General features: G+C 51.8%; 1 protein-coding gene across 3 annotated transcripts in view; it reads left to right on the top strand.

Moving 5' to 3' along the window:
- LOC149325843 (small G protein signaling modulator 1-like) overlaps window positions 1-15,449 on the top strand; it is a 106,345-nt gene that overhangs the window by 21,801 nt on the left and 69,095 nt on the right. For all 3 annotated transcript variants that reach the window (XM_089562656.1, XM_089562655.1, XM_089562654.1), the window contains exons 6-8: window positions 8,161-8,339; window positions 11,035-11,384; window positions 13,742-13,809. In XM_089562656.1, the coding sequence (XP_089418782.1) occupies window positions 8,161-8,339; window positions 11,035-11,384; window positions 13,742-13,809 (597 nt within the window). The remainder of the gene's footprint in view (window positions 1-8,160; window positions 8,340-11,034; window positions 11,385-13,741; window positions 13,810-15,449) is intronic.

Raw genomic sequence — 15,449 nt, 5'->3', positions numbered from 1 at the left:
TGTGACGCACTGCATCCCCAATCCAATCTAGCAATCACAGTGTACAATGTTTTACCCCCTTGCCACTCTTTCCACCCCTCGACTCTGCTTAGCAGCTGTGGTTTCTCTCACACTGCCTGTTGCCTCCCACCGACTTGCCTGCTTTCCGCTTCCTCTGCCCTCTCACCCTTTCCCTCTCATCACTTTGCCTCCTCTTTAACCACCTGTTGCCTCCCACCGACTCGTTTCTCTGCCCTCTCATCACTTTGCCTCCTCTCCCACCGCCTGTCGCCTCCCACCGACTTGTTCCTCTGCCCTCTCACCCTTTATCTCTCATCACTTTGCCTCCTCTCCCACCACCTGTCACCTCCCACAGACTTGTTCCTCTGCCCTCTCACCCTTTCCCTCTCATCACTTTGCCTCCTCTCCCACCACCTGTCGCCTCCCACCGACTTGTTCCTCTGCCCTCTCACCCTTTATCTCTCATCACTTTGCCTCCTCTCCCACCACCTGTCACCTCCCACAGACTTGTTCCTCTGCCCTCTCACCCTTTCCCTCTCATCACTTTGCCTCCTCTCCCACCACCTGTCGCCTCCCACCGACTTGTTCCTCTGCCCTCTCACCCTTTATCTCTCATCACTTTGCCTCCTCTCCCACCACCTGTCACCTCCCACAGACTTGTTCCTCTGCCCTCTCACCCTTTATCTCTCATCACTTTGCCTCCTCTCCCACCACCTGTCGCCTCCCACCGACTTGTTCCTCTGCCCTCTCACCCTTTATCTCTCATCACTTTGCCTTCTCTCCCACCACCTGTCGCCTCCCACAGACTTGTTCCTCTGCCCTCTCACCCTTTTCCTCTCATCACTTTTCCTCCTCTCCCACCACCTGTCGCCTCCCACAGACTTGTTCCTCTGCCCTCTCACCCTTTCCCTCTCATCACTTTGCCTTCTCTCCCACCACCTGTCACCTCCCACAGACTTGTTCCTCTGCCCTCTCACCCTTTTCCTCTCATCACTTTTCCTCCTCTCCCACCACCTGTCGCCTCCCACCGACTTGTTCCTCTGCCCTCTCACCCTTTATCTCTCATCACTTTGCCTTCTCTCCCACCACCTGTCGCCTCCCACAGACTTGTTCCTCTGCCCTCTCACCCTTTTCCTCTCATCACTTTTCCTCCTCTCCCACCACCTGTCGCCTCCCACAGACTTGTTCCTCTGCCCTCTCACCCTTTATCTCTCATCACTTTGCCTCCTCTCCCACCACCTGTCGCCTCCCACAGACTTGTTCCTCTGCCCTCTCACCCTTTATCTCTCATCACTTTGCCTTCTCTCCCACCACCTGTCGCCTCCCACCGACTTGTTCCTCTGCCCTCTCACCCTTTATCTCTCATCACTTTGCCTTCTCTCCCACCACCTGTCGCCTCCCACAGACTTGTTCCTCTGCCCTCTCACCCTTTATCTCTCATCACTCTGCCTTCTCTCCCACCACCTGTCGCCTCCCACCGACTTGTTCCTCTGCCCTCTCACCCTTTATCTCTCATCACTTTGCCTCCTCTCCCACCACCTGTCGCCTCCCACAGACTTGTTCCTCTGCCCTCTCACCCTTTTCCTCTCATCACTTTTCCTCCTCTCCCACCACCTGTCGCCTCCCACCGACTTGTTCCTCTGCCCTCTCACCCTTTATCTCTCATCACTTTGCCTCCTCTCCCACCACCTGTCACCTCCCACAGACTTGTTCCTCTGCCCTCTCACCCTTTCCCTCTCATCACTTTGCCTCCTCTCCCACCGCCTGTCGCCTCCCACCGACTTGTTCCTCTGCCCTCTCACCCTTTATCTCTCATCACTTTGCCTCCTCTCCCACCACCTGTCACCTCCCACAGACTTGTTCCTCTGCCCTCTCACCCTTTCCCTCTCATCACTTTGCCTCCTCTCCCACCACCTGTCGCCTCCCACCGACTTGTTCCTCTGCCCTCTCACCCTTTATCTCTTATCACTTTGCCTCCTCTCCCACCACCTGTCACCTCCCACAGACTTGTTCCTCTGCCCTCACCCTTTCCCTCTCATCACTTTGCCTCCTCTCCCACCACCTGTCGCCTCCCACCGACTTGTTCCTCTGCCCTCTCACCCTTTATCTCTCATCACTTTGCCTCCTCTCCCACCACCTGTCACCTCCCACAGACTTGTTCCTCTGCCCTCTCACCCTTTCCCTCTCATCACTTTGCCTCCTCTCCCACCACCTGTCGCCTCCCACCGACTTGTTCCTCTGCCATCTCACCCTTTATCTCTCATCACTTTGCCTCCTCTCCCACCACCTGTCACCTCCCACAGACTTGTTCCTCTGCCCTCTCACCCTTTTCCTCTCATCACTTTGCCTCCTCTCCCACCACCTGTTGCCTCCCACCGACTTGTTCCTCTGCCCTCTCACCCTTTATCTCTCATCACTTTGCCTTCTCTCCCACCACCTGTCGCCTCCCACAGACTTGTTCCTCTGCCCTCTCACCCTTTCCCTCTCATCACTTTGCCTCCTCTCCCACCGCCTGTCGCCTCCCACCATCTTGTTCCTCTGCCCTCTCACCCTTTCCCTCTCGTCACTTTGCCTCCTCTCTAACCACCTGTCGCCTCCCACAGACTCGTTTCTCTGCCCTCTGACCCTTTCCCTCTCATCACTTTGCCTCCTCTCCCACCACCTGTCGCCTCCCACAGACTCCTTTCTCTGCCCTCTCACCCTTTCCCTCTCATCACTTTGCCTCCTCTCCCACCACCTGTCACCTCCCACAGACTTGTTCCTCTGCCCTCTCACCCTTTCCCTCTCATCACTTTGCCTCCTCTCTAACCACCTGTCGCCTCCCACAGACTTGTTCCTCTGCCCTCTCACCCTTTCCCTCTCATCACTTTGCCTCCTCTCCCACCGCCTGTCGCCTCCCACAGACTTGTTCCTCTGCCCTCTCACCCTTTCCCTCTCATCACTTTGCCTCCTCTCTAACCACCTGTCGCCTCCCACAGACTCGTTTCTCTGCCCTCTCACCCTTTCCCTCTCATCACTTTGCCTCCTCTCTAACCACCTGTCGCCTCCCACAGACTCGTTTCTCTGCACTCTCACCCTTTCCCTCTCATCACTTTGCCTCCTCTCTAACCACCTGTCGCCTCCCACAGACTCGTTTCTCTGCCCTCTCACCCTTTCTCGCTCATCACTTTGCCTCCTCTCCCACCACCTGTCGCCTCCCACAGACTTGTTTCTCTGCCCTCTCACCCTTTCCCTCTCATCACTTTGCCTCCTCTCTAACCACCTGTCGCCTCCTACAGACTCGTTTCTCTGCACTCTCACCCTTTCCCTCTCATCACTTTGCCTCCTCTCTAACCACCTGTCGCCTCCCACAGACTCGTTTCTCTGCCCTCTCACCCTTTCTCTCTCCTCACTTTGCCTCCTCTCTAACCACCTGTCGCCTCCCACAGACTCGTTTCTCTGCACTCTCACCCTTTCCCTCTCATCACTTTGCCTCCTCTCTAACCACCTGTCGCCTCCCACAGACTCGTTTCTCTGCACTCTCACCCTTTCCCTCTCATCACTTTGCCTCCTCTCTAACCACCTGTCGCCTCCCACAGACTCGTTTCTCTGCCCTCTCACCCTTTCCCTCTCATCACTTTGCCTCCTCTCTAACCACCTGTCGCCTCCCACAGACTCGTTTCTCTGCACTCTCACCCTTTCCCTCTCATCACTTTGCCTCCTCTCTAACCACCTGTCGCCTCCCACAGACTCGTTTCTCTGCCCTCTCACCCTTTCTCGCTCATCACTTTGCCTCCTCTCCCACCACCTGTCGCCTCCCACAGACTCGTTTCTCTGCCCTCTCACCCTTTCCCTCTCATCACTTTGCCTCCTCTCTAACCACCTGTCGCCTCCCACAGACTTGTTTCTCTGCACTCTCACCCTTTCCCTCTCATCACTTTGCCTCCTCTCTAACCACCTGTCGCCTCCCACAGACTCGTTTCTCTGCCCTCTCACCCTTTCTCGCTCATCACTTTGCCTCCTCTCTAACCACCTGTCGCCTCCCACAGACTCGTTTCTCTGCCCTCTCACCCTTTCTCTCTCCTCACTTTGCCTCCTCTCTAACCACCTGTCGCCTCCCACAGATTTGTTTCTCTGCCCTCTCACCCTTTCTCTCTCATCACTTTGCCTCCTCTCTAACCACTTGTCGCCTGCCACAGACTCGTTTCTCTGCCCTCTCACCCTTTCCCTCTCATCACTTTGCCTCCTCTCTAACCACCTGTTGCCTCCCACGGCTCCACTCGTTTCTCTGCCCTCTCACCCTTTCCCTCTCATCACTTTGCCTCCTCTCTAACCACCTGTCGCCTCCCACAGACTCGTTTCTCTGCCCTCTCACCCTTTCCCTCTCATCACTTTGCCTCCTCTCTAACCACCTGTTGCCTCCCACGGCTCCACTCGTTTCTCTGCCCTCTCACCCTTTCCTTCTCATCACTTTGCCTCCTCTCTAACCACCTGTCGCCTCCCACAGACTCGTTTGTCTGCCCTCTCACCCTTTCCCTCTCATCACTTTGCCTCCTCTCTAACCACCTGTCGCCTCCCACAGACTCGTTTCTCTGCCCTCTCACCCTTTCCCTCTCATCACTTTGCCTCCTCTCTAACCACCTGTTGCCTCCCACGGCTCCACTCGTTTCTCTGCCCTCTCACCCTTTCCTTCTCATCACTTTGCCTCCTCTCTAACCACCTGTCGCCTCCCACAGACTCGTTTCTCTGCCCTCTCACCGTTTCCCTCTCATCACTTTGCCTCCTCTCTAACCACCTGTTGCCTCCCACGGCTCCACTCGTTTCTCTGCCCTCTCACCCTTTCCCTCTCATCACTTTGCCTCCTCTCTAACCACCTGTTGCCTCCCACGGCTCCACTCGTTTCTCTGCCCTCTCACCCTTTCCTTCTCATCACTTTGCCTCCTCTCTAACCACCTGTCGCCTCCCACAGACTCGTTTCTCTGCCCTCTCACCCTTTCCCTCTCATCACTTTGCCTCCTCTCTAACCACCTGTTGCCTCCCACGGCTCCACTCGTTTCTCTGCCCTCTCACCCTTTCCTTCTCATCACTTTGCCTCCTCTCTAACCACCTGTCGCCTCCCACAGACTCGTTTCTCTGCCCTCTCACCGTTTCCCTCTCATCACTTTGCCTCCTCTCTAACCACCTGTTGCCTCCCACGGCTCCACTCGTTTCTCTGCCCTCTCACCCTTTCCCTCTCATCACTTTGCCTCCTCTCTAACCACCTGTTGCCTCCCACGGCTCCACTCGTTTCTCTGCCCTCTCACCCTTTCCCTCTCATCACTTTGCCTCCTCTCTAACCACCTGTTGCCTCCCACGGCTCCACTCGTTTCTCTGCCCTCTCACCCTTTCCTTCTCATCACTTTGCCTCCTCTCTAACCACCTGTCGCCTCCCACAGACTCGTTTCTCTGCCCTCTCACCCTTTCCCTCTCATCACTTTGCCTCCTCTCTAACCACCTGTTGCCTCCCACGGCTCCACTCGTTTCTCTGCCCTCTCACCCTTTCCTTCTCATCACTTTGCCTCCTCTCTAACCACCTGTCGCCTCCCACAGACTCGTTTCTCTGCCCTCTCACCGTTTCCCTCTCATCACTTTGCCTCCTCTCTAACCACCTGTTGCCTCCCACGGCTCCACTCGTTTCTCTGCCCTCTCACCCTTTCCTTCTCATCACTTTGCCTCCTCTCTAACCACCTGTCGCCTCCCACAGACTCGTTTCTCTGCCCTCTCACCGTTTCCCTCTCATCACTTTGCCTCCTCTCTAACCACCTGTTGCCTCCCACGGCTCCACTCGTTTCTCTGCCCTCTCACCCTTTCCCTCTCATCACTTTGCCTCCTCTCTAACCACCTGTTGCCTCCCACGGCTCCACTCGTTTCTCTGCCCTCTCACCCTTTCCTTCTCATCACTTTGCCTCCTCTCTAACCACCTGTCGCCTCCCACAGACTCGTTTCTCTGCCCTCTCACCCTTTCCCTCTCATCACTTTGCCTCCTCTCTAACCACCTGTTGCCTCCCACGGCTCCACTCGTTTCTCTGCCCTCTCACCCTTTCCCTCTCATCACTTTGCCTCCTCTCTAACCACCTGTTGCCTCCCACGGCTCCACTCGTTTCTCTGCCCTCTCACCCTTTCCTTCTCATCACTTTGCCTCCTCTCTAACCACCTGTCGCCTCCCACAGACTCGTTTCTCTGCCCTCTCACCGTTTCCCTCTCATCACTTTGCCTCCTCTCTAACCACCTGTTGCCTCCCACGGCTCCACTCGTTTCTCTGCCCTCTCACCCTTTCCTTCTCATCACTTTGCCTCCTCTCTAACCACCTGTCGCCTCCCACAGACTCGTTTCTCTGCCCTCTCACCCTTTCCCTCTCATCACTTTGCCTCCTCTCTAACCACCTGTTGCCTCCCACGGCTCCACTCGTTTCTCTGCCCTCTCACCCTTTCCTTCTCATCACTTTGCCTCCTCTCTAACCACCTGTCGCCTCCCACAGACTCGTTTCTCTGCCCTCTCACCGTTTCCCTCTCATCACTTTGCCTCCTCTCTAACCACCTGTTGCCTCCCACGGCTCCACTCGTTTCTCTGCCCTCTCACCCTTTCCCTCTCATCACTTTGCCTCCTCTCTAACCACCTGTTGCCTCCCACGGCTCCACTCGTTTCTCTGCCCTCTCACCCTTTCCTTCTCATCACTTTGCCTCCTCTCTAACCACCTGTCGCCTCCCACAGACTCGTTTCTCTGCCCTCTCACCCTTTCCCTCTCATCACTTTGCCTCCTCTCTAACCACCTGTTGCCTCCCACGGCTCCACTCGTTTCTCTGCCCTCTCACCCTTTCCTTCTCATCACTTTGCCTCCTCTCTAACCACCTGTCGCCTCCCACAGACTCGTTTCTCTGCCCTCTCACCGTTTCCCTCTCATCACTTTGCCTCCTCTCTAACCACCTGTTGCCTCCCACGGCTCCACTCGTTTCTCTGCCCTCTCACCCTTTCCTTCTCATCACTTTGCCTCCTCTCTAACCACCTGTCGCCTCCCACAGACTCGTTTCTCTGCCCTCTCACCCTTTCCCTCTCATCACTTTGCCTCCTCTCTAACCACCTGTCGCCTCCCACAGACTCGTTTCTCTGCCCTCTCACCCTTTCCTTCTCATCACTTTGCCTCCTCTCTAACCACCTGTCGCCTCCCACAGACTCGTTTCTCTGCCCTCTCACCCTTTCCCTCTCATCACTTTGCCTCCTCTCTAACCACCTGTCGCCTCCCACAGACTCGTTTCTCTGCCCTCTCACCCTTTCCTTCTCATCACTTTGCCTCCTCTCTAACCACCTGTCGCCTCCCACAGACTCGTTTCTCTGCCCTCTCACCCTTTCCCTCTCATCACTTTGCCTCCTCTCTAACCACCTGTCGCCTCCCACAGACTCGTTTCTCTGCCCTCTCACCCTTTCCTTCTCATCACTTTGCCTCCTCTCTAACCACCTGTCGCCTCCCACAGACTCGTTTCTCTGCCCTCTCACCCTTTCCCTCTCATCACTTTGCCTCCTCTCTAACCACCTGTTGCCTCCCACGGCTCCACTCGTTTCTCTGCCCTCTCACCCTTTCCTTCTCATCACTTTGCCTCCTCTCTAACCACCTGTCGCCTCCCACAGACTCGTTTCTCTGCCCTCTCACCGTTTCCCTCTCATCACTTTGCCTCCTCTCTAACCACCTGTTGCCTCCCACGGCTCCACTCGTTTCTCTGCCCTCTCACCCTTTCCCTCTCATCACTTTGCCTCCTCTCCCACCACCTGTCGCCTCCCACTGACTTGTTCCTCTCCTTCTTCCTCTCTCCCTCTCATCACTTTGCCTCCTCTCCCAGAGGCTTCACATGCTCTTTCTGCTAATGGGCGTTGTATTGCTAACGCACCAAGAGAGAAAGTAAATTTTGCCTAAATGTGGAAGAGCTCACGGAGGACCAGGCACGCACCTTCACTGGCCCCTGTCAGAACAGGTGCCTGGGAGGGTTCTTTTTCCTCTTCGGAACTGCATGTGAATGGAATGCCTTGCTTCTGCACATTCCAACAGATGGCCTCATGAGGGAATCGCTGTTTTTGTTGTGCTGCGCTCTTGCCTTGCACTGATGCCCGTCATTCAGAGTGGCTCACAGGAGAGATGTCCCTGCATTGCAGTCGGTCCCTGTGCCCTGGACTACTCCAAGATGAAGACGCAGGACCACTTCTGGACCGACCCGCCGGCTGACGAGCTCGTGCAGCGCCACCGGCTGTCCAGCGGACTGCCCACCTCGGCCAGTGCGGGGGGCTCTTCCTCAGCGGGCACCCCTCCGCCCACACGCCGGCTGGGCCTCCAGGTGAGCGCTCACTTCCCTCCATCACCTTAAGGGCCCCACTTTCGAGATTACTGCTTACAGGAGCTCCTTCGAGTGATTATGTTCACCAAGCTTGATGAGCATGTAATGGCAGCCACATTATGGGAAGCCTAGGTCAGTTGCAGTGCAAAGATAAAAAGGAAGCGATGGTGTGGGTGCGTTGGCAAGGAGCCTGTAGTGGATGGCTGGTGCAATGTGACATGCGAGCTGGCGGGGTGTGGTAGGACGGTGTACCAAGCAAACTGCGAAGCAAACGGCAAGGAAGCTAATACACTCTGCACTCACAAAAAGACAAACTACTATGAAGGGCTTCTTTAAGCCATCTTGAGCAGTCTCCTGTTAAGACCCTGGTCTTTGAAAAACAATTTTTATTAATGAAGTCACAGTTATGCAATTTCCAGGCCACATGTAGTTTTGTGCGCTGATTTTGGATATGTCATTTAATTTTGTGTAAAACAATTCCTTGAGCACTTGTGAAAGTTTTATGCAAGTATTTTGGGAAAAGTTTTGCAGAAAATTTGCTGCAGGAAACTCGCTGAAATGCATGCCATTGGGTTCTCTTGACACCAAAGAATGCAATAAGGGTAAAATTATCATCCTGGCTATCATAGAACTTGAGTTATAGAGTTTTGAAGTTGTCGCTTCAGAAATGAGAAGAAAAGTGTGCATTCTTGTTTCTGCAGTGGCAGCTTCAGTACCCTGTAACTCAGGTTCTATGATAGCCAGGATAATAATTTTACCCTTATTGCATTCCTTGGTGTCAAGAGAGCCCAATGGCATGCATTTCAGCGAGTTTCCTGCAGCAAATTTTCTTATATGCTCTCTCCAAAAGACTTGCATAAAAATTGCACAAGTGCTCAAGGAATTGTTTTACACAAAATTAAATGACATATCTAAAATCAGCACACAAAAATACATGTGGCCTGAAAATTTCATTACTATATCTAGATTAATAAAATTTTTTTTTCAAGACCAGGGTCCCCTCTTAATATGCATGAATGGGTTTAAACGCACTCATGTAATGATGTGCAATAAACTGTGTGGCCCGTACAGAGGTGTGGCCCTTACACGCCTTTATATGGGTTTACTGAAAATGTCACGTGAATCTAAGCTAAGGTAAAGATCCTCCGAAAGTCCGGCACTTGACTGACAGCAGTGATTCCTTGGCGTGCGACCAGCAGCAGTGTTGGGTGGCATTTGATTGGTCTGCTTCTCCGTGTACTTCACTGTTGAAGGCCTTGTGCACATCACTTGTATGTTCGTTGTAATGTGAGGCTATTGTGTGATGGTAAACTGGCAACGAGGTTATACCATTAATGAGAGACTAGATTCAAAGCATTTTCAGTGTGTCTTTGATGTGAAGCATGCTAGGCCTAGCAACACTGGGTAAACGGTGCACTGCTACGGCATGTATTGCCTGAGCCTGGCGCTGTAAGGGGATGCGCTGCTAGCGTGGGTGCACCCCATTCTTGTTTTTGTGCACCAAAACATTCTGCCATTTGTGGGGCGAATGCCGAGCGCACAGGATGGGTTAGCAGGGTTGAGGCACCATGGGCTCACATCCATGTTCATAGGGAATGTCTTAGGCAGTTATCGTCCATTAGCTACCAGTGGAACATACCACGAGGGAAAAAAAATTATGCAGACGTGAAGCAATTCTTTTGGCTGATGTATTTTCGAATTACCGGCTGCCAAGTTCAGGGTACAGCCCCTCGCAGTACATATGGTAACTGTGGTTTTCCCTTGAGGTCTTAAGGTCTGACGGCACTCTATAGTCTGTATGTGGGCACCCTTTTGCGTTCACCCTGTGTTCTTTCTTTGCCTAGCTTTAGTGAGGCGTGCTTAACGCCTATGCTATTCGCTGTCTGCTTACAGGAGGTATTCCGGGGCCTGAAATGGGAACAGTTGGGGATAAGAGTTAATGGAGAATACCTGAGTAATGTGCGATTTGCTGATGACATTGCCTTGCTAAGCCACTGAGGATGTGAACTGCAAAGAATGATCAATGAATTAGACAGGCAGAGCAGAACGGTGGGGCTAAAAATTAACATGCAGAAAACCAAAGTAATATTCAACAGTCTAGCAAGAGAGCACCAGTTTGCAATTGGTAGCTGGCTGCTGGAAGTGGTACGGGAATATGTCTACTTAGGGCAGGTAGTGGCAGCAGATCCGAAGCACGAAAGCGATATAACTAGAAGAATAAGAATGGGGTGGAGTGCATATGGCAGGTTATCTCAGATCATGAATGGCAGTTTGCCAATATCCCTCAAGAGAAAAGCATACAGCAGCTGTATCCTACCGGTACTCACCTATGAAGCAGAAACGTGGAGGCTAACAAAGAGGGTTCAGCTTAAGTTAAGGACAACGCAGCGAGCTATGGAAAGAAAAATGAGAGGTGTAATGTTAAGAGATCGGAAGCGGGTTGAGTGGGTGAGAGAACAAACGCGCGTTAATGATATCCTAGTTGAAATCAAGAGGAAGAAGTGGATTCCGAGAGAAGACAACCATAGCAGGGGGCGGCAGAAAGTTAGATAGGCAGATGAGGTTAAAAAGTTTGCGGGGATACGTTGGCCGGAACTGGCGAAGGACAGGGTTAGTTGGAGAGACATAGCCTTTGCCCTGCAGTGGGCGTAGTCAGGATGATGATGATGATGATGATGATGCTGCCCTGGTGCAGTGCCGTCGGGACCTGCGGGCAGCCACTGGTGGGAGCTCCTCGGAGGAGGGAGGAGGGGCCCCGGTGGGCCGTGGCGGGGTCCCCTCTGCCTCGGGCGAGCGGCTGGCCCGCGACTACGTCGAGTCCCTGCACCAGAATGCCCGGTCGACCCTGCTCTACGGCAAGAACAACGTGCGCGTGCAGCCCTCCCGCTGCCACTCGGGGGAGCCCCTGCCGGGCTACCTGTCCCTGCACCAGCTGGGGGCCGCCCAGCTGGTGCTCAAGTGGACCCCCAACCAGCTCATGAACGGCACGGCCAGCGGGGACAGCTCCTCGGGCGACTCGGTGGGCAGCAGCAGCCAGGACAAGAGGTGGGCACTCTCACTCGGGTGCACGGGAATTGGGGGGGCGAGGGTCTTGAAACTGACCCTTTTATTTATGGCTCGAATGTCATGAAATTTGGCACACAGGTGTGTTTTTCTCTTCTGATTCCAGAAATGTAGTCTTAATTGAGCTGGCGGTCTTAGACCAAAAGTTATCTTAAATTCTAGAGTGTAATTAGGTAATTTCTTACACAGCTTAAATGAACTTTCTCGTTGCATTTTGTTGCTTTTAACTGCATGAATTGACAGCCAGCGCATTCCCATACCCAATGACATTCTTACTTTTTTTGTTTAGGCCACGTATAAATAGCAATTTACAATTACCTTAATGAATTGCAGTGTCAGATACTCCGACCTCTTACTTTCGACATAGTATATCAGGATGACATGCCTTTACAGAAAAAGAAGAATGTCACCGGGTATGCAAACTCTCCGGGTATAAATTCATGTAAGTTAAAGCAACAAAATGCAAGGAGAAAGTTAATTAAAGCTGCGTAAGAAATAACCTGATCACATTCCAGTCTTTGTAAGGTCCAAGACCACCAGCTCAATTTTGACTACATATTTGGAATCAGAAGAGAAAAATGCATCTGTGTGCAAAATTTCATGAGATTCTAGCCATAAATAAAAAAAAGGTTAGTTCTAAGACCCTCGTCCCCCATAATTCGGAAGTCCGGATGACTCGGAACTGCTGCCGTTTCTGCGACCAACGCCCATGTGAGTCTGTTTCTAATGTGAAGGCTGCAGGTCTCGCAATCAGGTAATTTCGGAGGGAAGAACAACGTGAACATAAGCAAGGCGGGAACGCACACACTGGCACCACAACGGCGACAATGCTTCTTAAAAGGAAAAAGAAACCACCATGGACACGCCACCCACCGTTTGAGAGCGGCGAGAAGCTGGGATTGGACTACTGGCGCATGTGTGGGTCGACTGCTGCCGCTGCCACAGGCGAGCGTCTAAGCTCGAAACCGAAACTACACGGCAGACTATTTTTTGGCCTAGCGACAGGGGGGTCTTTCGATTGTTGTCACGCCAGTCGTGACAACGCTCGCCATGGTAGGTGTGATTTTTACATGATCATTGGCCTGCTGCGATGTCTCAACTCGCCCCTTCGGGGGCCACATGTAAAGTTCTGCAAGTGCGCTTTCCCGCGTATCATGGTTGAGTCGGCAGTCCTCGCACTAAGAGAGTTATGAAGGCGATAGGACGAATGCCATGGCATTATGTATATAACATATTACGGAAGGATTAAAATATAGCATTCTAAATTTGTTACGCATATGTCTAACAGTGTTGCACTCTGTGTAGTTATTCTTGTTGGCGTGCGTATGCTGTTTTTGGAATCGTATAAACCAAACCAATTTTTCTAACAGACCTCCTACCTTCATCTTTGAATATGTTCCACAGGAATTCCCTATTTAGGTTGCCCTATGTACCGCTTATACCCATGAAGGTTAAATACAGAGGCCTGTTTTCTGTCCTAGGTATTTTTATGCACTGGGTAAGCATGAATAGGCTATCATCTAAGTGCCTACTGGTTCTGAACCTGTCCCTAAGTTCTCCTGGTATCTTATTGATGCGAAAGCATTATGTGGGTCTCTTTCAGGGTCACGTCCACAAAACGCGCCCACAGAAAACCATGTGACATCACAAGTCATCATACCAAGTCACGTGATTGGTGTTATGTGCCGTGAGAGGAAACTTGTGACTGGTGTAATGGGTTGTGAGAAAGATGATGACATCACATAATTAACACTAATCAGCATCAATAAATTAACCCCAATTAACATACCTAATTGATGTAATTAGCTAATGCAAAGACTGATTAGTAATTTGTGATGACATCATATGAGTGTGACATGAAACCAAGTCACGTGGCAAGATGTAATGAGATGTCATGAAGTCACGTGACAGTGATGTAATGTGACGTGAAACCAAGTCACGGGACAGCGATGGAATATATACCAAGCCACATGGCAGATGACTGCAGAGGACATGTTTTCGCATTCCTCCACGTAAGCAGACTTGAGTGCCCTAACTATGGTCGCCTGCTGTCTTAATTTCACCGCCTGCATTGCCAGTGTGTGTGTACCAACCAAATTTTTCCTAATCTTTTGGATGTCCCTGCTGAACCTCGAGGGGTGCTAGGTTGGTGTGCCTCATTGCGGGCACCCGCATTCGCAAACTGACAGAAGCGGAATACTGTCTCTCATGGTTGCATATGTGTCACTAGAATTGTTTCAGTCTGTAGCAAACACATTTTTGCGAGCGTCATTTCGTGTCTGCCTTGTTGCACTAGCACAGCCCTGGACAGCCATGCTCTTCTTGACGTTTTCTCGCAGTGTGTACTGGGACTACGCCCTGAGTGTCAACATGGAGGACATTGTCTACCTCCACTGCCACCAACAAGGTGAGGGTTCCCCTCCTTGGAGTCTCTCTGAAAGAAAGGGAGGGAAGGGGGGGGGGGGGGGGGGGGGGGGCTGAGAACCCGCAGCTGACAGCTTCCAGCCGCTTGCAACAAATTTTGACCCCTGGCTGCTATGAACTACAACACCGCAGTGTCCCTTATCAGTGACTGGTATGGAGCATAATTGTGTAGCACACTGATCGAGGATTAAACAGCGCACTCAGGACGAGGACACAGAGAAGAAGCGACAAGATACGAGCGCTCGTGTCTTGTCACTTCTTCTCTGTGTCCTCGTCCTGAGTGCGCTGTTCAGTCCTGCCATGCACCAGCTGGCTCAAATCTCCGTACTTCTACACTGATAGAGCTTGTGCAGCAGAGTTTCGGACTTGTTTTTTTCTTTTTGGATAATTTAATATGGTGCGGTGAATCTGAAATTAGTGAGCTTCTGCTGTTTGAGGAGCTCCGTAAATTTGTGAAGGGCTTGTTGAGCCCATGGGGGCAGCCAGCATGCATGTGAGTGCTGTCCCCGATTAATGGGCCTTGACCTTCAACGCGAGTGTCGGTGCTGTCCATGGCTGCTCTGCCTTTTCTTCATTGCAAAGCCCCTGTGAAGCTGGCCTGCATCACAGCTGTAGCCCTGAGTGGCCCCAGCTGGTGGCAAGGAGTGTCCCTACTGCACACTTGATGTCCTTTTCTGAGTGACTGACGGCTCTGTGACCACTGTCAGCCTTCTGTCAGCCTTGGGTGTACCTTCCGTAAATGGTTGCGGTTCCTGTTGTGTCCGTCCGGCGGAGTTTATTCAACGCACTAGCTTCAACGTTTTTTTGTTCTCACTTTGGAGGTGTGGGTGTTACCACTGTACTTGTTTTATATTAGCCTGATTTGAATGGCTTCATTGTTTTACAGTTACCATATTTACTCGCATAATGAACCAACTTTATTTTTCGGAAAAGTTTACGTCACTTTGGGGGCAGGCTTCATTGCACTGGAAAAAAGTTTCGATAGATATCTTTTGCAAGAGTTGAAATTTTGTATCATAGCTTTGTCATCAACAACAAAAGCATGTCATCAGTTGCATTCATGTTGGCGGTGTTTAGCATTGTTTCCTTCAAAAGGTGATTGTTGTATTACAGCATGATTCAACGATCTTGTAATAGCCAATGGTACCGGCCAATTGCGGCAAGATAAAGCAAACATACTGAACACTAGCCCTGAAGGTCAGTTGTGCAGTTTTCATGTGAGGTTAAAAAAAGAAAGAATTGCTCAACAGTTACAACAAAAAAAAAACACTGGTAATGGTGTAAGAAAGGAGGACACGGAAGGCACACAAAAGACAGGACTGACGCCAACTTGCAACTGGTTTTGCACCAAGCCTGCCTTTTGTACTACAACAGGAGGCCTGCCATTTGTACTACAACTGCCTGTTGTAGTACAAAAGGCAGGCTTGGTGCAATAAACCCCAGTTGCAAGTTGGGGTCAGTCCTGTCTTTTGTGTACCTTCCGTGTCCTCGTTTCTTGCACCATTACCAGTTTTGTTTCTTTTGACATGAACCAACGCACCCAAACTAGAGTTTTACTCAACAGTTACAAGTGTGTAATGCGAACGTTAAGTGTTAGCTGTGCTGTGAGAGGAGTTTCGCATA

The sequence above is a fragment of the Amblyomma mixtum genome, chromosome 10 (assembly GCF_055824585.1).
Source record: "Amblyomma mixtum isolate Tamu chromosome 10, ASM5582458v1, whole genome shotgun sequence".
Classification (NCBI taxonomy): Eukaryota; Metazoa; Arthropoda; class Arachnida; order Ixodida; family Ixodidae; genus Amblyomma; species Amblyomma mixtum.
The sequence above is the reverse complement of the archived record's forward strand: the minus strand, read 5'-3'. Positions and strand labels throughout refer to the sequence as shown.